Below are 25,551 nucleotides of genomic sequence, written 5' to 3'. Positions count from 1 at the left end.
CTTCCAAACTTGACTGGTTTTTCCGTCTGAATAGATTCAGTTTTTGGCAAAATCTCTTCAAATTCTTTCAAGAAATTACAACGCTGTGTTTATGAGCTAAAAGAGAAAGAATATCTTTGTTATTAAAGGCAACTTTGAAGTGTAGTTTCATGCGTTCATCGATATCACGCCATTTTGTATTTTCAGCAGCATTGCCAAAAGAGCACAAAAACAGCTTCATGGAATTAAAATTTTACAGTTCTACAATTTTATAAGTGGTATCACCGATTTGGTAGGAAAAAACACATAAAATGACACATTAGGAGTAGAATGCCAACGCACAATCTGAGGCCGATATTGGCGAGACATATGCGCGCTATCTGGGATCTTGTGTATTCTAATTGTGTCTTTGCTTTTAAAATGAACTCCTGAGTCCAGAGGAGAAAGTAAGGGATTATAAGTACTCACATTACTGTAATTGAATTGCTTTTATGAGTATATTCCTAAATATGTAATTTTACTTGTACTTAAGTACATTTTAAAAATTCCTACACCCAACTGTTACTGAGTAAATTATTATTTTTTTGTTTTAAAATGATCAATGTACATTGTGAAATGGGGGTGAAATTAACTAGTAACTTTTACTTTGAGTACTATTTAATTGAGCTACTTTTTACTTGTACTTGGGTATTTTATGTGTGACTTACTTGTACTTGAGTACAATTTCAATCAAGTAAGTGTACTTCTACTTAAGTAGGACAATATCAGTTTTTACACCTCTGCCTGTATGGGAGCACATCTGTACCATAATTCAGTTTAAAATGGATTAACAGAAATGCTTTTTTCATTTTCAGAAGAGGCTGAAATAAATAAGAATAACACACATTTCACTGATGCACTTTGCTCTTGACAAGAAAAACATGTGGAAATAAAAAAAAGAAGCCTGAAATACTTCCCCTTCAGCAGCAAAACTGTATGTACAAAACAAACAAACAAAAACAAAAAAAAACCCCAGACGTTGACAAAAAAAGCACTATATGTACCTGGAGGGGCAAAGAGCCAGGCTCTCCCTCCCCCTGTGCACGTGCCTCATGTGACTGTAAACATGATGTCGTTGGTTGTAGTTTTAAACATGGCCACCAGGGGAAGATTAGTCGCTGTGGTTTTAACAGAACATCTTTAGTGTCACCGGGGCTCTGAGTCTGCATTCATTCATTTCCGCTCCGGGTCTCTTTACTGTCCTCAGTGTTTATACTTCACTGCTTATTATTGAGTTAAAAAACAAACTTATAAAATCTCTACAGGAAGACACTCACTACCCCTGTGCTCCTGCTGATATGAAAGTGTTGTTGCGTTCGTGAAAAGGTAAGATAATTTGTGTTGTTTTTCCCACTGTTTATTATTATTATTATGATGATTATTTTTTATTAACCGCTGTTAGCCATTGCTAGGCTAGGTAGCGTTAGCTGTCAACAAACGGACTCACTCACATGTAAATGCTCGGAAGTCATCTGCATTTTTAAAAAAAAAAAAAAAAAAAAAAAACTGAGTTATGGTACCAAAATGACGAGAAATATCTTCACTTCAAATGAATACCATAGATTAATAATATACATTTTATTCCCGTTTTAGCACCATAATATCCCCAAACACATGTTCCTACTTTTATATCTGCACCAACTTCTTCAACGTATTTTACAATTTGTGCTCGGAAAATATAGTACTACTAACAGCAATTTATAAATCACTTACATTTTATACCAAGTGTTGTTCGACGTAAATAGAGAATATCCGTACTTCTACGTTACATTAAACAGGTTTTAAGTATATCTGACTGACTGTTGATGCTACTTTTAGAGCTACACTTGCCTAATTGGCACTTTTTTGTGACTACAGAACGAGAACAATATTAAGTTAGGCTGTGGCTATTGATACGGAAACGTATCAATAAACTGACCTTCATTGACCAGTATAGATGACGTGATAGGTGCACCACGTGACTTAAAGTTATTTTTATTTTTAGCTACCCTGCTAACCCTTTTATTTGAGCCCAAACACTATCCCAGGAAATACCCTAAAAGGTTTATTTTTTTCTTATATATGTTTTTAAATGTGAAATTTGCCGCGTTAAATATGCTAAAATATAAATTACAAAAGCGGGATTCGAGCCCACGGCAGCGGAAGGAAGAATTCGTCAGTCAGTCCATCCTGACACGGTGAAAAAACAGGCACATTACGCTTATGTAGAAAAGGTCTATTGATACGTTTCTGTATCAATAGACACTTCCAATATGCTAAGTTTTCATATAGTCAGACAACTTATTTTTAGGAAATTTGATCTTCCGACATGTTTCGACTACTTTCAGTCTTCGTCAGTTGACAGTCTTTGAGGTCGACCAGAAATAACTCATAAGGACACAAGAAATCAAACAGTAGATGGGTTGATGCTTTCCTGATGAAAGAACCCGTAGAAATACATCAAAGCAACCACGAAGATGCCTCTGAGGAAGACTGACAGTTGGCAGTCGAAACATGTCAGTAGACCAAATTTCCAAAAAAAAAAAAAAAAAAAAGTTATCTGAATAAATGAAACCTAAGGCTGCGTGATTAATCCATATCAAAACAAAATTGGGATCTTTATTGAGGGCGATTTTTAAAAGGTCAAAATCGGAAAATAAATGTTTCCGTTTATGAGGGTAATCGTAATCTCTCCCCAAAATTACCAACATTTATTTTCACTTTTTTTAATAAAAGAAAATATCTTAAATAAATAAACCCAGTGTCTTTTTCTAAAATGGGGGAAAGAAAAATCAAAATTGAAATTTGCGTTTTCAAAATAAAATATCAGGATTTAGTTTTGAGCTGAAATTGTGCAGCCTTAACATATTGTTTCTAAAAGACAACAATAGGAACTTGCTGGAATTAAAACAAGAACAAGCATGAAACAGACTGCGATAGGTTGTCGTCGTTACATTTAGTTGATTGATAGTTGTTGTGGTGATAGAATACGTGTATTAGGATTTATTTTAGTAGTCGCATAATATTTTTGCCTCCTGAGCTCAGAATTGACTCTGTGTTATCAGTTTATTTACTCTATTATTATTATTATTTCAGAATGCAGAACTCAGGTACCAGCATGTCATCAAAGCCACCGACACTAGCAGACGAGGTGCAACCTGCAGGTCCCGTGGGTCAGCTGTCCGAGTCAGCCATGTCCTCCAGGCACAGGGAGCACCCGTCCAAGTCACCAAGGAGACGGCGGGAGGGGAAGAGGTCGCGGCGAATGGGGGATGATCACGAACAGCTGCTGGGGGACGTGGAGCGGCAGAGGTTGCCTGGCCAACACGAGCACACCGAGCCCTCTGGTTCGGCGAGCAATGTAGCGGAAAGCTGTCTTAAGAGGTTTACTGGTCACTGCCATAATAAAACGTGAGATCATGTCATCTCACTGACTGCTTTCTTTTTTCTTCTTCTCACAGAAAAGCTCACTTTCTACATGGACCGTATCCAGCCACTCACTTCGGACCTAAAGCCTGTATTCTACCCAACCCAACTTCAGTGATGTAAGCTTAGCCGTATGAGCCAAAAGTCTGTGTGCGCATGGTGTAAGTTGTTGTCATCACACAGATATTGTGTAACATTGCGAGATAAGATTAGAAAAGTCGGATGGTGATTGGATGTTTAGTGAGAAGGCCGTTCTCCTGAGGTAGGATACATGTGCTTAATGTCAGCAGATTTCAAAGCAATCAGCAGAATTAGAGTTAAATCACAAGAGGAAAGTGTCTGCAGCATGCCGGTCATTCAGCATCGGAAGCGCTGGTACCACTGGTGAGGACTCAGCAGAATGCATGGGAAGCTTTTGTATTTTAGAGTTTAAGATTAGATCGTCATCATTGAGGAGTAATAGAAAAGTGTTAGGTTAAAGAATAACTCAGCTGTGAGCAGATAATACGTTAATAAATCCTGCTGAAGACATGGAATCAGAGATTGGATTGATATTTGCCTAACTTTAACTTTAACCTGACAGCTTTTTCCACTGTAATGTGCACTTTTATTTGAATCCTTATTTAATTAATAGTCTTTTACTTAATTATGTACATTTTAGTGTTTATTCTTTTTATTTCTAATATTTCTCGAGCCTCTGTGACATAAGTAATTTCCCCCTGGGATGAAATAAAGTATTTCTGATTCTGAACTTAAAGCAATTTTTTAAAAGTTGCCTGACTATGTTACATCGGTTGTTTTATCATTTGCTTAAGTCTTAACTGTGCGATTGCGTTGGTATTGCTTCTTTAGGCACATCCAGGACCCAGCTAGCCAGAGGCTGACCTGGAACAAACCTCCAGTCAACGTGCTGGTTATCCGCAAGATCCGAGATGAGAGTCTGGTCAAGCCTTTTAAGGAGCTGTGCAGATTTTTAGTGGAGGTATGAAGGCCAAAATGTTGACTTATTGCATTGATCTATATGTTGAATTATGATATTAGTGTGTGATCATGATGTTAGCTTTTCATTGGGTGAAACTGTTTGCTACATGTGCATTTTTGATCGTCCATCAGCACTTTATTGTCCCTGAGTTATAATATAAGCAGCATTTGCATTGTGGTAGATGAGATTACTGGTATTATAAAGTAAGGTGCTGGTCACCTGCATAACAATGGAATGGATCACATTTTTTGTTTTTTTAGGGGAGACCCTCTTTAAAGCATTTTTTTACTATTTAAGTTAATTATTGCAGAGATCAGATGTTCCACTTACTGGTTTTTAAAACAGACTCACTGGAACTTGTGACGTTTCTATGGCTCAAATTAGAAATGGCTCACATTGTGTAGACATTTTCTTTTTCCCAAAGCTAAATTTTTTTTGATGATGTTTTCAAAATACTGATTCCATGCTGTGGTATCTGGGACCATTTTTACCATTAGAAGCTGATTCTTTAATTTCTGTAAGTGGCTGTGTTGTCTTTTTGTCATAGGTGCTCTGTTAGGTTAACATCTGGGATTTCTAAATCAATTCTTCAAAATGCATGTCTCAGTCGCAAACTATTTCTTAACGTTTTTTGTTTAAATGTCGTAAGTTAATAGAGTTTAGAACAGAGGTGTGCGTTCAGGGGTCAGAGGTCAGGGTGGGCTGCCTCGCATTCCCGTGGCAACAGTCCTATGAAGCCAGGCATGCAAAAACAAACAAACTGCAACCCAGTGTGTATTTTTATATTGGATATCTCTGATTAACCAATAGCTTTATCTGAGCTGCAGCGGCGTGATAGCCGGACATCACCATTCACTGTTTTCCTTCTTACAACATTTGATAAAGATTGCACCTCTGACACCAATGGACACTGATTATACCAGAGGGGATTTCAACCTTGGGGTCATGAGACATTTGGAGGGGGTTGCCAGATGCCTTTAAAAAAACTAAGATTGTTTTGTTTTTTACAATTTGACCCCATTTTTGCTTATTTTTTTTAATCATTTTTCTGCTATTATACCAAACTTGCCATATTTTAACCTGTTTTCATCACTTTTCTTGCTGTGTTTTTGCTCCTTTTAATGCATTTATTTCCATTTCTGCCACTTCTCCATAAAATTTCAATGCATTTTCTGCACTCAGAAACCCTTTCTCCTACTTTTACCACCTAGTGTCACATGTTGACCATCATTGTGACATTTAACCTCTTTTCATGCGTAGTTTTTTCAATTTAATCACAGTCACAATTTGTCATGCCCGTGATTTAAACTAGTTGTTCCAATATTGACACTTTGAACTATTTTTACCACTTTTTCTGTCTGTTTTTTGGCCACTCTAATTTGGAACTTTTCACCAATTTCTGTGGTTTTTAAAATCCCATTTCACCATCTTTTCCACCTTTTTTGGTCATTTTTTTTCCTGATTAAAACAAGGATTTACATCTTTAAGATGATATACTCATCTCATGATGACAGAGCTTCAGTGATTCACCTGTCAATTTATTGTGTGCATTTATCTTGTAGGAGAAGCAGATGATGGTGTACGTGGAGCGCAGAGTGGCAGACGACAACACGTTGTCCAAGGATGAAGCGTTTGGCTCCATCCGCAACCAGCTGTGCACCTTCAGAGAGGGTGAGACGCTGAATTCTCTTTCTTGTTTGTTAGTTGCAGTAACTGTATGGTAGTAGTGGTGGTTTTTTGGTGTGGTATTGAAATTGAAATTCAGTCTTCTTTAAATCTTTAAGTTTGAGCTGCATTTGTATGTATTAGTATTAGGATGTTTCAGTACTATTTCTTTATTTTCACAATATTGCTCTGATATGGTCTGGGATTTTACTATAATTACCGTAAACGTTGAAAAGCAGTCGTTGCATCTTTCTAGACTTTGAGGTGGACGTGGTTCAGTGCGTGTTTGTGAGCAGAACAAAGAGTCCCCGGAGATTAAAGAAAAGGATGAGCAGTGCTCTTATCTGGCGTCATTGGCCTGGTATTCAAACATTCAAACAGCCTTAACCACTGCACACAGTGCACACAGCGTACACTGTTCTCAGACTGGATGAATCACTTGCATGTGGTCGGCTCTGCAATGATTACTCACATTCCTGAAAAAAGAAAAAAAAAGCTTTTGTGACACACACTTTCAGACTGATAGTATTAAAGACGCCGCAGGCTACATTAGCATACTCTGATTTCCGTTTATTGTTGCTACAGGTTATGACGACATCTCCAACTGTATCGATCTCATCATCTGTCTGGGTGGTGATGGCACTCTGCTGTATGCGTCGTCTCTCTTCCAGGTATTGTCTGTTTTTAACTCAACAGCATCAATATTATTTGACAGATGGAGAGATTTTTAAACTCAACTCTGCATAGATTCTTGTTGGTTTAATGAACACGACAAGTGAAGGAAATACACACGGATTTAAAGCACAAAACTGCTGCAGCATAGTTTAAACTACAACTGAGTTGCAATTTAGTCAAAAGACCATGATTACAACTAAATCAACACTTTCAGGCACAAACTGTTGCTCTTTTACGTTCAGCTGCTGAGGCACAGCATTCTGATCTGTTTTCAATGGAGCTTTTTTATTTGGAGTTTCTTAAGCCCAATAACTTCATCAACAGAAAGTAGAATGAGTATGAACTAGTAGGGCTGAACGATTAATTGCTCATAAAATGTGATTTTCTAATCGCAAAGGCTGCAAATTATTAATTTTTTTTTTACTTGTCCTGTCCTGTTAAGTTCAGGGAGTGTTTAAGAAGTGCAGTCCACATGTTTACAAGTTTCATGAAACATGAAGTTAGTTATATATGTTGAAGAGGTAAAGCCACAGATTTGTTTGCTTTATTGTTGTAATTTGTACAAAAATGTACATTTTAAATTTATTTAAAGTTTAAATAAATCTGAAATGTTTTATTATGAAACAGATTAATTTGTTGCTTGTGTTCACTGAAAAATACATGACAACAGGCCCTAATTGCATGTTAAATCACAAATGCAATATTGAGGGAGAAAAAAAATCGCAATTAGATTATTTTCCAAAATCGTTCAGCCCTATGAACAAGGGATCATTTTGTTGACTTAAAACATTTTGTTTAAGTGACAATAACGAGACTTGACTAATTAGAAAAATAAACGACAACTAAATAAAAATATATTTGTATTTTCGTCGACTAATAAAACCTAAACTATATTAAATGAGACGAAATCCAATCAGAATTCATGTGATCAATAGTGTGGTGGTTTTGGGACTTGCTGTCTGTAATTTGACACCTACCCTAGTCTATCATAAGTTGCATTAAAGTAGTATTTGCATGAATGATAATCTAGAGTTATACAAAAACTCAAAAATAGGGAAACTTGTGCACTTGTGATTTTTGGACACAAGTTGGGAGGAAAAAAAATAAAGTAGGCAGTTCATCATCTCATGAAGTAATGGAAGTGACGAGTGATGTGTGGTAACAGTTGTTTCCTTTCTTTTCTGTAGTGCAGCGTCCCTCCAGTCATGGCTTTCCATCTGGGCTCCCTTGGTTTTCTAACGCCGTTCAAGTTTGATTCATTCAGGACTGAAGTTTCCAAAGTGTTTGAAGGTAAACGAGAGTTTCATGTGGTTTTTAAATCAAAGATTTGTGCTGCTGTTCTTTATTGTTCAACGGCATATCTTTGTGTGACCTTGCACTAGGCAACGCAGCCATCACTCTGCGCAGCCGTCTGAAGGTGAAGGTAATGAAGGACATGCAGCTGTCCAGCAAAGAGCTTCAGCAGGAGCACAACGGCCTCCTCATCCACGAACACAACAACAGTGACAACGGCAAAGTCACCCAGCAGATGCAGGTGAGGATGATGATGATGAGTCGGTCTAAACCAAATGTGTCAAGTTCAAGGCCCGGGGGCCAAATCCGACCCTTTAGAGCATCCAATTTGGCCCACAGGAGAAAACATGAATTATTGTGTAAATTACCAAATAATGCAGTTGTAGATGTCTCATATTCACCAATTTATTGAAACTCGACAATATTTTTAGGGGCTTACATTTTTCCTTTGTTAATATCACATGAATGCAGTCATTTTCATTTCCAATCTGTGGAAAGAACTCTCCATTTTTCCACAAATCTGGCAATTTCTCACAAACAATTCCCAAAAATCCCTCTAATTTACACAAAGAATTTGTAACAAAATCAAGAATTTTTTAGGTGAATCGAACTGATATGAAAAACTTGGGCACAATGATGTAAAAATTGTGCTTTTTTTTTTTCACCCATCTTAAATTTGCATCCCACTTGAGATCAAACTGGTCCATTTTTGGCCCCTGAACTAAGATGAGTTTAACACCCCTGGTCTAAACAGATGCTGTGTGTTGTTTTATCGACTTAGAAGGTGCTAGTGTTTGAAGTCAAACGACAGCGTGACGTTTTGGCTTTTTCACATTTATAATAAGCTCATTTGCTAGTATTCTAAAATCCAACATGGAGTTTTCTCAGCTTCCAGCAGATATTCTGTGTCTGGCTGTCATGAGGTTTGTTTCTTCCAGTAAATGACGCAGGCTGACACATGCTTTCTGTGCACGGGTGTGTTTCCTTTTCATCCCAGGTGTGTCTGTGTGCGCAAGCGAAAGTGAGCACATCAGTTTACAGCTCCGTGAGGGCAGCATCAGTTCTGTTGCCATGGTGACAGTCATAATAAAGGCAATAGTTGCAGAGAAGGGTGAGGAAAGTCAGATGTTGTGAGGTTGTGTTGAGCCAGTTGCCATGGAGACCATGGCGTCAAGAGCAGTGCAATGGATTCCTGATGCTCACAGTGTGAAGTGCTGTATAAACAGCAGGAGAAACACACACACACACACACACACACACACACACACACACACACACACACACACACACACACACACACACACACAGGCAGAGCATTTTTAAGCTTTGGTGATGATTGTTCTGATCCCTGAGCCTCAATCTGACCTCACATTACATCATGTCTGCGTCTAACAGGAAGTTTGCTCACTGCTGGCGTCACAACATGTGCCAATCATCACATGATGCAGGGCCATGTGTGAACGGTGGTGTTGTAGCCTGTTGTGTAACGAGGCCTGGACTCTGTGTCCATTATGTTGTGTTTACTCAGGTTAACCATCAGTGGAACAGGCCTCAGAACAAATATGCACAAGCCCCTCAATCACTTCCAGACTTTGGACAACAGACGCACTGCTTAGTTAGAAATATCAACTTAATCAATTTACAGGAAATGTATTATTTACCCATAAAGCCTGGAGAAAATTTCACAGAATCAAATGTGATGCAACAGTTGGTGCTCAGTGATCCACAGAAACCTGACACATTTAATCTGACCACAGAATCAGATATTAAGTTCTTGTGTGATAAGGTTATTGAAATGTAAATGTGTCTTCTTTGCCATAATTATTAATTATTCATTTGTGTTTGTGTGCAGGTGTTGAATGAAGTAGTGGTGGATCGTGGCCCCTCCTCCTACCTCTCTAATGTGGACCTGTACCTCGATGGTCGTCTCATCACTTCAGTGCAGGGAGATGGTAAGCATTATGACTATTATTATCATTATCATTATTAGGGCTGTGATCTGCTTTGATTTGTCCAAAATTGTTCTTTAGTGCAAAATTTTACACATTTATTCCTGTAACGTATTAATTTCCAAACATACTGATAAGAGTGATAAATGCATTTTTTGTTTTAATGAAGCTGAAATGATTTTACATTTGTTTTACAACTGCCCATACACGTTATTATTCTGGAATGTGGTGTAGGATTTCTTATAAAACAAAACTAAAAACACAATCGTAATAATGCCAAAATATGTTATTTTTATCTTTGAAAACAAAAATAAATCTATATCTTTCATCATTATTCTAATTATATCACTGGCAAAATTCTATATTCATAAATAACAATTCTCAAAATCCCTCCCAAATTTTATTTTTTTCCTTAATCGAGGTTCATTATCATATGAATACTCAAAACATTTTTGAAAAACAAAAAAGGTGAAAAAAAACCCCTCTTTTGTAAGAGTGTTCTTTGTTCTTTGTTCCCTTTATGTTGTTTTACTGATTTGTAAACTATTGCAATTTGTCAATAAAATTGAAATAAAATAATAAAAGTTCAACTAAAATAAGGTTGTTCTTTAATGTCAAACATTCTAAGCACTGTTTGTGTTGTAGGTTTGATCGTGTCGACGCCCACAGGCAGCACGGCGTACGCTGCGGCTGCAGGAGCCTCAATGATCCACCCCAACGTTCCTGCCATCATGGTGACTCCCATCTGCCCACACTCCCTCTCCTTCAGACCCATCGTGGTCCCTGCAGGCGTGGAGCTCATGGTAGGGGGCGTCATTGTTCAAACCTGAAAATGATAAAAAGAAAAAAAAATTAAAAAGTTAACTTCATCAATTGTCTCTACAGATCACATTGTCTCCTGACTCCAGAAACACTGCCTGGGTGTCATTTGATGGCAGGAAGAGGCAGGAGATCCAGCATGGAGACTGGTACGCAACTATCAGATCTGCTTCGACTAGTGTTGTTAGGTCTCAACCTTTTAAAACTCAACCTTTCTTTGTTTTCTCCTTCAAAACAGCATCAAAATCACAACATCCTGCTACCCAGTGCCTTCCATCTGCTGCCATGACCTGGTTTACGACTGGTTTGAAAGTCTGGCCCAGTGTTTGCACTGGAACGTGAGGAAGAAGCAGACACGACTCGCTGATGACTCAGACTCATCAGATACAGAAAACTAAACTGGTTTAGGTTCTCACAGAGGCTGAGGAGGAAGCACTGGACTGAAATAAAGCCAAAGATAAACGCAGCGTGTTGATGTTCACAGTTTAAAGCTACGCTACCTTAGCAACACCAGGGAATGTGTACATTTCTAAAGAAAGTAATGTGAATAGCGCTTATTCAGTCAACAGGAAGTGACTTTGTTTCAATCTCTATCTGTAAATGTGTACATACGGAAAGCTCCTGTCACTTTATTTATTGTTTTATGTGTGCAATATTTATATATTTGGGAATAAACTGTTAAAATATAACAGTATAATCATTTATATTGCAGATAGAAACAGAGTGTAATTGTTTTCAGCTTATGTTTCTGTAAATAATAATATGGCTGGAAATGACACAATTTCACTCAAATGATATTCATCTGAAACGAATCCAGGACAAAAATCTTGTTTTGGAAAAAAACCCTGTAAAAATAGAAAATAAAGTGCTTTTTATCTCCCTAGTTGAGTCTTTGGTAATTTCTTTGCCAAAAATGATTACCTTGTTAAAAAAGTGACGTGAATCTATAGATTTCCACAAATGGAAAGATTTAACTTTTTTTTTTTAGGGTAATTTATTTATTTATTTATTTATTTTGTTCCGACGTGCAGGGACATTTGTGAGTCTTTTAAAATGACGAGATGATTATTGTTTTTTTTTTTTTTTTTTTACTTCCTCTGTTATTACCAGAACTCCGTTTCATTCCCGTTACCCTAAGTGTAAAAGTAAATACTGAGTAATAAGCAGGGGTGGAAAGTAACGAATTACATTTACTCTCGTTACTGTAACTGACTAGCTTTTTTTTTTTTGCGTACTTCTACTTTTTTGAGTACTTTAAAATCTGTACGTTTACTTTTAAGTACATTTTGTTTCAAGTAACAGTACTTCGTTACATTTGAAATAGATTCCGTTACAGAATAAAATAAATCCCGCACGCGGACGGGAGTTTGCGATTGAACGTAACCTAGAGCTATTGTTTGGATCGGTGTGTATATGTCTATGGCCTGCTCTGGTAATTCACGTGACGTCACTCACATTGCTGCATCGCGTCAAATTCAAAACAACGCCATAAAAAGTGGATTTTAAACCTAGGTCTGCGGTCGGGAGGAGCAGAGTCTGCTGATGCCCGTGTCTGTAGCGACCACCTGATCAGAGGTGAGTTAGCGAGCTAACTTTGTTTTAGTGGCTGTGTTTATATAGCATTAGGCTGTCGTCAAATGCTCATTTACTATTATTTAACTTGCTGCACACTGTGCACATAAGGCTGAACACCGTAATGCCATTTCACTACATGTCATGAAGTACTATTCAGTAGTAGGGTTTATGTATGTGACGAATGTATCCATGTATGGCAAACCCTTTTAACATTTAATAAGTCTGGCGGACATGTAGCAATTTAGTTTTCACTAGTGGAAATTACATTTGAACATGTTCAAATGTAATTTTGACATGTTGAAATGTTAATTCAAGATATCTGTAAAGCCATTTTCACACGTAACAAATATATTTCAACATGTCAAAATGTCATTTCGACATGTAACAATTGAATTGCAGACATCTGCAATTCAATTGTTACATGTAAAAATGTAATTGCAGATATCAAGAATTCAAATTCGACATGTTGTGATTCAATTGCAGATATCTGTAATACAATTGTTACATGTAACAATTAGATTACAGATATCTGCAATGTGAGAACAATTGCAGATATCTGCAATTCAATTGTTACATGTAGCAATTGAGTTGTAGATATCATGAATTAGAATTGCCACATGTCAAAATTGAATTGCAGATATCTGCAATTCAATTTTTACATGTAACAATTGAATTTCAGATATCTTATTAAATGTTAAAAGGACTTGCCATAATCCATGACTGTTAGGATAATGTCGTCGTTAAGATGTTTTGCAAGTTTGTTCACATTACAGCCGTTACTGCTGAGTCAGTATTATTTTTTTCTCCTTTGGCACATTCCACCTAGAATGTTTTATAGACTCTATATAACATATTGTACGCATTTCTTGCTTTCAGAGGTGATTTATTGGATGCTCTGACACATTAGATGTATTGACACAAGCATTTACCTCATCGAATTGACATCCTTGACATTTATTGAATTTAATTTATTCAGGTTAGCCACACCATGTCTTGTCATGCACCTTATTTTTAGATGGTGTTCTTTAATATTAATTAATTTAAAAAAAAAAACAGTTTGATTTATAGACGTGAGATGTCCCCCCCCCCCAAAAAAAAGTAACTAAGCAACGTTTACTCTGAGTACATTTTAAGTGAGATATTTATACTTTTACTCGAGTAGATTTTTACACCAGTAATTTTATTTCTACTTTAAGTCAAATTACTAATGCAACAACACATCATCAGTAGGGTAAAACTAATCTGATGTCTTCAAAAATGTCCTACTGCCAAAGCTTGCTTGCTGTAATGTCATGTCCTACCACTGGGTGGTGTAAAAGAGCAACCACACGTAAACAAAGTAGTGAAATTCACAACCTAGTTAGAAATTGAATAGTAATTGTTCTTTTTCAAATGAAAACACAATCTTAAACTGTATTCTATACAAATCAAATATAAATATAGTTTGAAATAAAATGCAGTATATAAATGTCTAAGATGGCACATCTGTTTTAACAGTAAAATAAATTCATTCTAGAAAAACTAAACTTTTTGTATAATCAAAATGGGGTTGGGAACCACTGAAGTAATGCATTTTTATGGAGTGATTAACTTAACTGTTCTTTCAAAATAAACCTTCTCTTTGTAAAATGTAGCTTTTTCTGACTCATTTAACGCACAAATAATCTCACGCATCATAAATCGTCTAATGGCTAAAAAGGATTACAGTACTCTAATGCTTTCTATATTTTATTGCAACAATAAGGTACATATAATATATATTTCCAAACATCCACATTTTTTAAAGCATACTCAAACATTTTTTGAGACACTCAATGATATCAATCCAAATAATGGACAAGGTGATGATCAAAAGATGGTGCTTTTGACCAGAGCTCAAAGATAGAAGTTTTACAATTTCTCTTTCATTTCTCCCAGAATGTGTTGAGAATAAGAAGCAGCAGCAGAAGATAGCAAAGAATACTACATACAACAGACCAATACTGTGAAACAGTCAAAGAACAAGAGGGAGAACCTTTCTGTTGCGTGGGGTGGGATGCACTTTGCCCGAAAAGTAGTAGGAAAAAAAAAAGAAGCAAAAACATGATAAAGAAAACAAAAATATCTTTAAACACAGAAGAAATGTTTGTTTAAAAAATGAATTCCACAGAGAGATGTGGGTCACTTCATCATGTTTCACATACACCATGTGTGTTCATCTTATACAAACCACTGGATTTTCCAACCATGAACAATCACACTTAAAAAAAAGAAAATCTGATACATAAAATTGGGGCTGAAAAAAGAACAAATTAAACCAATACGTTCCCGCAGCTGTTGTGTTCTAATGTGACCCAATAATCAGCTCACGTTTCAAATATAACAGAAACTATTTCACTCCAGGTCCACAGTTAGGTTTGAATATATTTTAAACATCTTTAAAATCATATATTTATAGCTATGGTGAATATGTTTGTATGTGGAGGTTTCTAATATAGATCAATACAAACTCTTGAGTGTTGCTGGTTACAACTTTAGGACACCTTCAGCCAAAAAAAATGTTTTATATATATATATTAAAAAAAAGAATAAATGTAGGAATAGTTTGAACAGGATTGTTTACATCTTGAAAGGGGAAAAGTACATTACATTTTTAAAAACGAGGTATCCGACCCTGTAAACGTACACGTTTGAGACCTTTAAGTTCTCCTTTGCCCATTTCTCTGCCCAAACACCCGCCACGCACAACATTTAGGATGTTTTTCCTTGTTTATTAAATGAAAGTCAAGATAAACTCACAGGCTTATCAGATTTAACTAAGCAGACTGTATTAAATCCATTGTGCAGATGATTTAATGTAAGTGTACTTTCTGAGTGAGTTTTAGAGAAATAAGATTTGGAAACAAAGAAAAAAAAATGAGTTGCTCATCCATCAAATATTATAAAGGCTTCTGTATTGGACCAATAAAAGGTCTGGATGCATTTGGACGCCAGGATGTTTTCAGGATGACAGACTTTCAGCCATCAGAGGCCACGCATCAACTCTAGACGACTAATCTATAGACGATGGACATCAACAATACAGCAAAATAAATTCTTGTTTCATCTCAAAACTAAAATCTATTTTTCTTTGAATGGTCCCATAATTCCCAGCCCATATTGACTCTCAGTCTGTCGACATAAGTTATTTTTTTAGATGACGTGTAAAACGTGACTAAACATGTTTGATGTATGTAGACCCAAGCTGGAGAACATGCAAACTCTGCACAGAGAATTCAGGGCGTCACTGATCAGCGTTTGGCACACGCCTTCTTTCCCTTCTGTTCGTAAACACCTTGTCCTGCAGCTTTTCCTTCAAACAGAAACATTGCAGCGCTCTCATTCTTCCAGTTCAGATCCACACCGTCAAACACTTCTCACTGGGAGTGAAACATTGCACTGGGATCATAATAAGGAGGAGCTCAGCGAGTCACAGTGAGCTCTGCTGGGTTCACACCCAAAGCTGAGCTGCTGCTCGATTGGCTGCCTGAGGATGCAACCAGGAAGTAAGGAGTCATGGGATTTTTTTCACTAAAATTGTTTATGAATAGTTTGAATCTAAGCTAAACTTGACAGAACTAATGACATCTGGACGTTTACAGACGTGTCCATGACAGGATGAAGGTCTACTCTGATTGGCTCCTCAGGCAGATGTGTCGGCCACAGCTGGGTCTCCTTGTGTCGTTGGGCTGGAAGGAATCCTGTCGGGCTTTTCTTTTCCGTGTGTGACCTGGTGCTGTTTTAGTGGAAGATCTCATCACCTAGAGATGGAGATGCTGCAGGTTGTGGATCAGACGAGGGAGCGATGGGGCACAGATAGGAAGAGGAATGGAAAAGGAAGTTTATGTCTCAGCGCTCTGAGCTTTAGTCTCACTCTCTCCCTCTTTCCTTTCCTGTGCCCCCTCCTCCTCATCATCATCCCTCTCATCCTCTTCGTCTTCTGTTTGCTGCTCTAGCTCCTCCCTGGTGATCATCTCAAAGTCGTTTCCGTTGCTGTGCTGCGATCCTTCTTCTTCCCGTCGGTCGCTGTCTGAGTCCGACTGGCGCTCCTCCCCCCTCTCCTCCTCGTCTTTGCCCTCCTCTGGCCCCGACTCTTTGCTTTCTTCCTCATCCTCTTCCTCCTCTTCATCGCCGTCCTTCTTCTCGCTGTCGGACTTCTCCTCACTGTCAGACTTCTGGGCTTTGGTGGCGGCTGCATCGTCCTTGTCGTCGGCCTTGTCGCTGCTCTTCTTGCTGCTAGTTCGTGGTCCTTTGTACTCGTGGGTGTAGAGAGGTCTGAACGAGTCGATGAAGCCCACGTCTGCCGTCAGGTTGGGGAGGAACCAGAAATGGTGGCGTCCACCCGTCACCAGCCAGATCAGGAGGAAGAGGATGCAGCGAGCTGAGGACATAATAATTACACTTTACAACACATGTAATACAGAGCTTAACTCTCCTATTATCCTTACACTAATTTTAAAACTGAAAGTCTGACCTAATGGTGGCGCTGCAGGAATGCTCATATCATCACCACAACCATTAGGGTTCATTCTCTTGTGGTCATTAACATTGTCAGTATTTTTGAGAAGATTTGGAGTAAAATTATTCAAGATAAATTAAATGTAATTTAAAAGCTTGGCCTGATGGTGGCGCTAGAGAACACGGCCAGGTTTCATTATCAAGAGGTTATTTATGTATTCAACAAATAAACAAAGTGCCTGACATTAAAACTTGGTCAACAGTTTTCTGAAACTTGTTGTCTGGTGGCAAATATCTCTGGGATCAGATTGACCCCAAGGATAAAATGTGTTTATATTATCTCAACAGATGCAGCACACACAAAGTTCATTTAAAACAGGAGAATACGTCTTTTCCTCAAAAATAAAATAAATGTTTTCTTTCCACAGCTCTACTTCTTCTTGTGCTTGTTACACCAGCATAAAACCGTAGCTCAGACTCAGAAGCAGCATTGGCTGATGTACATACCGACGGCGAGCAGCAGGATACTGGCTACGAAGCAGCCGGCGGCTACGCTCAGGTAATAAACGCCCACGCGCATTTCTGCCGGCCACAGTGGAAACAGCGTGGCTGCGATCACGGCGATAACTGAGGAGCAAAACAAATGGGACACGTTTAGAAAAAGCTCCTCCTTGCTTTGCTTTGAGGTCTGTGCTGCAGCTGCTCACCCAGAATCAGACCCATGGCAAATGTTTTGAAATGAACCGGGTCGTAGATCCAAACGTAGACCTGCAGAGGAGACATGCAGGTCTGGATCAACATGTGTTTGGTTTACAGGTGTGTGTGTGTGTGTGTGTCCGTGCGAGTGCATCCAACGCTCTGCATGCTTGCTCACCTCGCTTCCATCCAGGAACACCTGCTCGTCGTGAGACTCCAGTTTAAACTTCTTCTTCACCTCTTTTTTCTTCTTAGGGGATCCTGGACTGTCATCCTGTAAAGTCACGCACACGCAAATAAAAGTCATGTTCAAGTTCTTATCTGATTCAACTATCATGACAACCACTCACACTTTTCTCTTTCTTGACTTCAGGGACCTCAGGCTCCTTCTTCTTTTCTTTCTCCTTCTTCCCCTTTTTCTCCTCCTCCTTGCTGCTGTCACACTTTGCTTTGTCCTTCTTGATGTCCTTCTCTGATTTTTTCTTTATGACTTTGAGCGCTCGATGAAAGAACTGCTTCTTTAAGAGCCTATAGAGGACAAAACGGGAGCATTTGATTGTTTTGGTAGATTTTAAAGTGCTATGTGAATTTAAAAAGAAAGATGTTTAATCAGAGTTTTGAGGAAAAAAACGAAACATGCTCATAAAATGTGCAAATGAAAACTATAAGCTTGTAGAAAAAAAGCACACACAGAATATAGAGAAAAGAAACCAACCTGTTGCAGTAGTCAACTACAGACTCCCTGGTGGTAAACACAGCTTCTTCTCCCTTTTTAGCTTTTGCCCACTTGGAGTCCAGCAGACAGTCCACAGCCTTGGAGGCTGAATGTGGAGAAACAGGAAAATACTCAGTAATGCTGACTTTCTTTAAAAAGTGGGTTTATCTGTTGTGTTGGGTAATTTTCCGAAAGGTGTAATCCATAGAAACAACTCGAGTGTCAGACTTATCTTCTGCTCATTATATTTTTTTTACAAAGTATTTTTTCAGTATTTACCCAATAATAAGGCAAACTGTTAATTTTAAAACATTTTTTAATTAAAGTATTTGTTTATAGTTTTATTTTCTACTTGTGGATTAACACTGCTGCCTACTACGTGTTCCTAAAATGCAGACTTTAGAATAAAAGCTCTTGTGTTGTTTCATGTCATTTAATATTGTTAAAGATAATAGAGTTTATCTCACCAGTGAAGTAGTCGACTCGATGGCACATCATGCTGGTGGACTTGGTGGGACAGTTAAATCGAAGGTACTTGGCCACGGCCTTTTCCTCCTTGGTGGGCTCACTCACCTCCTGCACACACGCGCACACACACACACACACAGTAACACAAATCAGTGATATCGACCATTATTTGCCCCTACTAGTGTTTTTTTTTGGAGTACATGTACACAATTTTGGTTTACTAGTACTCCTAAAATATAAATTCAAGTAGACTAGTAAAGCCAAAACATTCAGTAGTAGCGTATTTTTCGGACTATAAGGCGCACTTAAAATCCTTTGATTTTCTCAAAAATCGACAGTGCGCCTTATGTATGAAATTAATGTCAAAATGTTTTAGTACAACTTTGGTAAACTATGAAGCTGCACCACTTGATGGATTTTTGGCGCTTCAGGGCTACCGTAGTCAGGCACCTCGTGGATATGTACCATTACTGTGCTTCAACATACTGAACTGAAAAAGTGAGTGTGATGTTCTATATTTTGTGTTAAACCTGAACAATGTTGAGAGTTATTGTTAATGAGTTGAATAAAGTTTGACTTGTCCAACTATTTTGTTTCGCTTAATGAGCCTTAATAATAATAATAATAATAATAACAAACCGGTGTGCCTTATGTATGAAAATAGACCCGGTCAGACCCATTCATTGATAGTGCACCTTATAATCCGGTGCGCCTTATAGTCCGAAAAATACGGTACTAGTAGACCTAATGCAAATGAAGTAGCAGGGATTATAATAACCAAATCCAGCACCCTGATTGGTTGTAATACTTTTAAAAGCCAATGGCAAGCCTGAATTTATTAGCATATGATGCTTCCTAGTGATACCTTTTGCGTCACTAGTAGCGCGACAGTTTTTCTTCACTAGTGATGATTTATTTAAGTGTCATGCACATACGATATGTGCCCAGCCCTCAAGACACTAAACACAAATAAACAAACTGATGGCTATAGGTAGTGCTGCTGCTATCAAAGATTGTTGCAATCGAGTATTCTGTTGATTTTTTTCCACCGATTACTCGGATAAATTACACTTTTGTATTACAGGACAAAATGAGACTCGTCCTCCACCACATCCAGATCACACATGGTACAGATTCGCTCCTCCTTGAGGAGGTCTTTGAACCAACCCACCTTCACAGCCATGTTTGAGACTGAATATAATGTCTTAAATTTGGTTTTGTGCATATGTCATATTTATATTGTTTTTGGAAATCTAGGATCATCTTCTGTATTAACAAATTTAAACTGTACTGTATTTTATTTCCATAAACATTACTTAAATCATAACATAAGGCCTTTTTTTTTGGCTTTTTCAAATGTCACTTTTCACTTCACTAGTAAAGTGTACTTGCACACTAGTAAATCAAAATTAAGCTTAACTGTGGTTGACATCACCGATATCAAATTTATGCTGATACGTAGTCTGTAACTAACGCTGCAGCCATGGATCATTGGTCTGGTTTCAGTTTCATTTAGTGTTAGTTATTGAGAGAAACACAAAACAATCTTCTTGTCAAGGAACATGAAATGGTAAAGAAATTATATTCACAAAAATACAAATAATACATTTCTTGATTAATATTATAAACACATCCACATTACAGCCATCTGCTGTCCTTCAGCAAACAGCCGTAGCCTAACCAGAGCCGCTATATGTTGACAACATAAGCATGAAATAAAAAGTAAATAGACTTAAAAAAAAAAAAAAAACATCTCTTCAAATGTTTGGTCAAACAGGCATTTGTTTCTACAGGCAAAAAGCCTGTAAAAACAAAGACTCTATTTGACTCCTGCTGGATTTGTTCCTCACCTGCACAGTCTGTCCACTCGCCTGCAGCACAGACACACACACACACCAGCAGGTGTTTATCTGGTAGACCAAGCATCCTTTGTTTGTAGACACGAGTACATAATGTACGGTTACACAAACATCATATCAGGCGCCCCTCTCCCTGTCTACACCATTACATTCACTTTGACCTCTCAACCTATACATACTGTGATCCTCTAAGTAAAAATGACAAGGATTACAGACTGACTGGAGCAAAAGCTTTTCAGCAATTTCATGTTCAAATAAAGGCAAAACATTAGAAGCATGTACTGGGAAGAAAATGTCATTTCTTAGGTCTATTTGTTTGGTGCTGCAACCAATGTGTATGTCCAAAAAAGCATAAAAACCAAGTAGGTGTAAGGAGTCTCACTGATTTACACAAGCTTGCTAAAAATTGCCAAAGCTCAAAGACATGTTATCAATATATTCAGAGAGCAAGCAAAACTCATGTTGGTGAAGCAATGCTGAGTATTACCAAATGATTATGTCACCAAAAGAGTTCCTGGAACAGAAAGGGGTTCCTCTGCTTGTCTGGTATATGCTGATTAATAAAATAGTTTAATGACAACTGTGTTTATTGGGGCCAGGTACCTCACGATACAATATATTGCGGTACCGCCCACCGTTAACGATATTGCGATACAACGGTGATTGATATATCACGGGAAATTTAATCCACGATACATTACGATATCTGTGTCAGTGAAGAAGTTCAGAATTTCTCTACTGCACTGAATCCATTTCACAGGAATTACAAAACACTGTCAATCTATTTCACATGAATGACAGCCAACTAAAACAGTGTATACTGCACAGTGGCTCTTAACACACTGACCACAACGAGACACATGTCCATGTGTTATGTTTAAGTCTTTATTTATTATATAATTATAATAATGATGTAAATGATATTGATTAGAGCATGAACTGAAAATACAAAGGTCAGTCTTGGTCCGACATAAATCTATTCAGGAGCCACTAAATACTGTTTTATTCCACTTATTTACAAAATCTGATTATTTAAAATGTGTGTTTTCACTCATTCATTCCATCATTATGCTCTATATTAAAGTTTGGGAACCACTGGTGTAGAGCAACTTCTCACCCTAACTCAGGAAAAGAGCAAAGCTTTTTTTGTTCATATTTTAATGGGGAGAGCCATTTGACATTATGCACTCGGTTGTAATGAGAATGTGTTTTTTTACGCTTGGCTCGGTGTGTGCGCGTCTGCTGCTGCTGATGTCACGGCGGGTGTTTCCTCCTTGTCGCAGCCACGTGCTGCCGTCCGGTCACACACGAGATAGATGACGAGGATTACGGGGAACAGCTGCCTTCGACGAATGAGTGCGTGTCTTCACTGCCTTGTACTTTAGAAACTCGGAGGAGCCACTCGCGTTAGTTATTCTCCAGCACCGCCATCTTTGTTTTGGTCAGACGACGCATCGGCACACATTTTGCGTCGACGTGTTTTTAATAAATTCAACTGACAATAGGATCAATTTCATAGTATAGTGAAATTATTCTTCAAATAGTTGAAAAAAAAGCTAAAAGAATATGGCAATATATTGGTTCCTTGAAATGTAATTTAAAATAAACATTATTGAAAGATAAAATGCTGAGTGAATGTGTCTTTAAATTTAAAGTGACCTCAAACAGGAGAGTGTGATCTAATTCAATCTCACACAGTTAAAGGTGATTTGGCAATATATCGCAATATTTTTCCGCATGATTATCGTATTGATCCAAAAAAAAATGTCCAAATCAATTTTTTAAATCATGTTTTTAATTTAAACTTTTTTTTTAAACTGCGCAAACATACCATACTCCTCAATGTATTTTAGATTGGAAGTTAATTTGCAGTTTATTTTTTCTAAAAAGTACAGGGCACTTTTATATGTGCATGTAGTAAAAAAAAAAATAATTTAAGAACTTAAACAGAATGAAAATCTGTTGAAGAAGCAAAAGTTAGTTTTTTTTTTTTTTCATTGTTACTTGAATTACATTTAGTTAGCATTTACTTGTTCTTGCAAGTTTTGAATAAATTGTATTTCATACCATTTTGTACTTGTAAAGGTGAAATTTGTTATTATTGATATCGCGATGCATATTGTATGTATTGGTATCGCCATCGCAATGCACACCCCTAGTTTTAACACAGCTACTGTTTTCATCACAGACTGTCAGTGGCAACTTCGATAATCAAATAATAATTTATCTGGAGTTTTTAAAAATCCAACAGCAAAAGTCTCCAAAGTACTATTATTTGTGGTCAGTTGAATCACTAATTAACAGTGAACTGAGATAAACATGTATTGTTGGTCTGGTCGCACAATGAGCCTCGTTGAAAGTACACTGCTCTTCTTTCTTCTACACAAACAATGTGTTGTGCTGGACGTAAAATACACGTGATTCCCGGAGGTTTAGTAAACGCGTTGGTTAAAGCTGACGCAGCTCAGAAAGATAACGTTTACCTGTCCGTACGGACAGTGATAGAATCCCACAGCGGTCAACACGAACCACAATCACACCGCTCTGTGGATGAACGCTGTTTTATCTGCTGCAGACATGTCGGGGACACAGAAACGAGTCAGCAGAACTACAAACACCAACAGTTGTTTTCGCTGAGGAGCTAATGCTAGCGGACGGTTAGCCAAGGATCGCTTCCTCCTCCTCCGCCTGATAATGGCTGACCGCACAAAGCTAGTCGGCAGTGATTCGTGGACCTGGAACGTATTTGAACCCCATCCTGTAGCATGCAATGAGAGCGCTTTAGACCTTCAAACAGCGAGGTTACCTGGATCCGTTTCTTTTGCCTCCTGCGCTCCGCCATGATGCTCCAACTCAGCTACTCCGTGAACGCGCAGTGTACTATCGCGAGACTGACCTGTTAGCGGGCACGCGGAGAGAGACAGTGCTTGTACTATACTGGGCTGCCAGATTACAGCTCTGATAACCATAGATATTTGTACGTTGATGCCACATCGACTGTGAGGGGACACGTCATAGCGCCGCCATCTTGGACCGGTGGTGGTGGAAGCAGCGGTGCATGGACATTACGACAGAAAGAGGTACTTCTCAATCTCTAAGTCGAATTATTCGTTGAATTTTGAACCGATTTCCAAACTGTTTAATTTTTTAAAAACGTCACACATGTAGCTATGACACAAGGTGCTTGGATATATTTTAAATGCTGGTTTTACCACTCAACACTTAATCTCCACACCCTTGAATATTTCAGTTCTTTGGCTACAATAATTAATTATGATGATATAATAACAATAGTGATAGTAATAATAGTAGTAGTTATAATAATAATACATTATATTCATTATTATTATTATTATTATTGTTAATAATAATAATAATAATAATAATAATAATAATGTAATAATGATGATATAGCAATAATAATAATACAATGAGAATACCAGTAAATATAATATAAGATAATAATAATAATAAAAAATAATACAATATGATAATGTAATGATAGTTATAAGAATAGCAATAACAATAATACAGTAGTAGTACCGTTCTACAATAATAATAATAATTGTCAAGTGCAATGTATAGCCTTAAACAATGTTGTCAAAAAAAAGTTCCTTTTGTTCTATTTATATCTATCTATCTATCTATCTATTTAGTTGGCTAGCTATTTAACTTTTATTTCTGACGTTCGTTAAAAACAAACCCCGTGAAAATGGCTTGAGAATTGAGCGATTTATGACAACTTTAATAGTGTAAACACATCATTCCTCTATACATGTAATGCACTGTGGGAGCGATTGCCGCCGTTCCAAGATGGCCGCCCTGTTGACGCACCGCTCTAGTGGGCGGTAGCAGTCGATGCGGCGTCTACGTATTAAGATGTCTACGCTGATAACTACTATAACTTGTAAAAACAACAAAAACTGATATTTATTATACCACTGGATAGTCATAATTAATTACCGGACAAGCCTTTGAAAAATTGCAATATACAACTACACACAAAAAAAAAAATAATTTTTACTACTTTGTGTTCTCATTTCGTAATACAGAGGCAATCTCTATACCTCAATTTTTAAAAAATATTTCATGAGTAATATAGTAGTAATATTGTGTCTTTGTCACAATTTATTTGGAATTAGTAAATAATTATGCACATTTACAGATATTGTACATGATATGAGTGATAACACGTGTTCTAAAGGCTTTTGCGCAATAGGTGTGCCTTCAGATTTTTACTTGTCCTTTGGTATGCCTTGGGCACAAAAAGTTTGGGAACCACTGCCCTAGGGAAAGAGATGGACTTTTTAACATAGTTATTTTGGACAAATATCACATACATAAATGCAAATGGCAAAGCAAAAATCCATCTGTTGCTGCACTGTAAAACCGTAAAATCACTTTGTGCTGTTGTCACCCCTACGTGATAGCAATGAATACATTAACAGGTTGAGTGAAGATATGGTTAAATATTTTGTGTTTTAAAACAAAAAAGAAAAATGTGTAAATCTGTTGTGTATATATGATGGGGTTTGTATAATTATAGATGTGCATCCAAAGATACATGTGTATGGACTTGGATGTTTTTGTGTCATTCCTTACATGTTGATGGCCCTGTTTTGAACTTACATTATTTACAGTAAGCACAATATGCACAACTATAACATCACATTTCACTCACCTTAAAACAGTCGACTGTTCCCGACTCTTTCCATTTTCCTACCCTGACTCCCTCTTCCCTGTTCCCTGTTCCCTTTCCCCTCACTTAAGTGTAACACTGCCCTCTCTTTTTATATCAACCCTATAATAAAGTGTTTCTTAATCTTCCTCAGGGAGAGCTGGTGATGGTCACAATTGTGCAATAAAATAAATATATTTATTTAATTGCAATAACAAAACATGCATTGCTGCCTTAAAAAGATTGCACTTCTTGTAGTACTGACCTAAATTCTACTG

The 25,551-nt window shown here is 37.5% G+C and overlaps 3 protein-coding genes across 3 annotated transcripts in view; 2 read left to right on the top strand and 1 right to left on the bottom strand.

Moving 5' to 3' along the window:
• The first annotated feature begins 1,175 nt into the window (after nucleotides 1–1,175).
• Nucleotides 1,176–11,689, top strand: nadkb (NAD kinase b). Its single transcript, XM_028472419.1, has 12 exons — nucleotides 1,176–1,344; nucleotides 3,094–3,381; nucleotides 3,459–3,542; nucleotides 4,276–4,405; nucleotides 5,968–6,076; nucleotides 6,656–6,741; nucleotides 7,933–8,035; nucleotides 8,128–8,279; nucleotides 9,891–9,990; nucleotides 10,633–10,790; nucleotides 10,873–10,955; nucleotides 11,045–11,689. Exons 2-12 carry the CDS (start codon nucleotides 3,095–3,097, stop codon nucleotides 11,202–11,204), a joined length of 1,452 nt encoding a protein of 483 aa, XP_028328220.1. The 5' UTR covers nucleotides 1,176–1,344; nucleotide 3,094; the 3' UTR covers nucleotides 11,205–11,689.
• A 2,413-nt stretch (nucleotides 11,690–14,102) lies between these two features.
• On the bottom strand, nucleotides 14,103–23,526 carry sec62 (SEC62 homolog, preprotein translocation factor). Its single transcript, XM_028472719.1, has 8 exons — nucleotides 23,402–23,526; nucleotides 18,736–18,844; nucleotides 18,269–18,374; nucleotides 17,904–18,081; nucleotides 17,732–17,827; nucleotides 17,565–17,625; nucleotides 17,365–17,484; nucleotides 14,103–16,780 (listed from the first exon to the last, which is right to left on the bottom strand). The coding sequence occupies exons 1-8, from the start codon at nucleotides 23,435–23,437 to the stop codon at nucleotides 16,242–16,244; spliced, it is 1,245 nt and encodes a 414-aa protein (XP_028328520.1). The 5' UTR covers nucleotides 23,438–23,526; the 3' UTR covers nucleotides 14,103–16,241.
• and2 (actinodin2) overlaps nucleotides 23,477–25,551 on the top strand; it is a 56,653-nt gene continuing 54,578 nt past the window's right edge. Inside the window, exon 1 of the mRNA XM_028472717.1 lies at nucleotides 23,477–23,675. The gene's annotated coding sequence lies outside the window, so the exon portion shown is untranslated. The remainder of the gene's footprint in view (nucleotides 23,676–25,551) is intronic.

This window comes from Gouania willdenowi, chromosome 17, assembly GCF_900634775.1.
Source record: "Gouania willdenowi chromosome 17, fGouWil2.1, whole genome shotgun sequence".
Taxonomy (NCBI): Eukaryota; Metazoa; Chordata; class Actinopteri; order Blenniiformes; family Gobiesocidae; genus Gouania; species Gouania willdenowi.
This window is presented reverse-complemented; position numbering and strand designations above follow the sequence as displayed.

What these genes read in the sequence shown, in the direction of transcription:
- nadkb (XM_028472419.1), top strand. Translation starts at nt 3,095, where the DNA reads ATGCAGAACTCAGGTACCAGCATGTCATCAAAGCCACCGACACTAGCA. An exon ending in CCCAACCCAACTTCAGTGAT is followed by an intron (nt 3,543 to 4,275) that starts GTAAGCTTAGCC and finishes TTGCTTCTTTAG; the next exon opens with GCACATCCAGGACCCAGCTA. An exon ending in AAGTCACCCAGCAGATGCAG is followed by an intron (nt 8,280 to 9,890) that starts GTGAGGATGATG and finishes GTTTGTGTGCAG; the next exon opens with GTGTTGAATGAAGTAGTGGT.
- sec62 (XM_028472719.1), bottom strand. Translation starts at nt 23,437, where the DNA reads ATGGCGGAGCGCAGGAGGCAAAAGAAACGGATCCAG. An exon ending in GGCAAAAGAAACGGATCCAG is followed by an intron (nt 18,845 to 23,401) that starts GTAACCTCGCTG and finishes GCGTGTGTGCAG; the next exon opens with GAGGTGAGTGAGCCCACCAA. An exon ending in TATCCTGCTGCTCGCCGTCG is followed by an intron (nt 16,781 to 17,364) that starts GTATGTACATCA and finishes TTATGTCCTCAG; the next exon opens with CTCGCTGCATCCTCTTCCTC.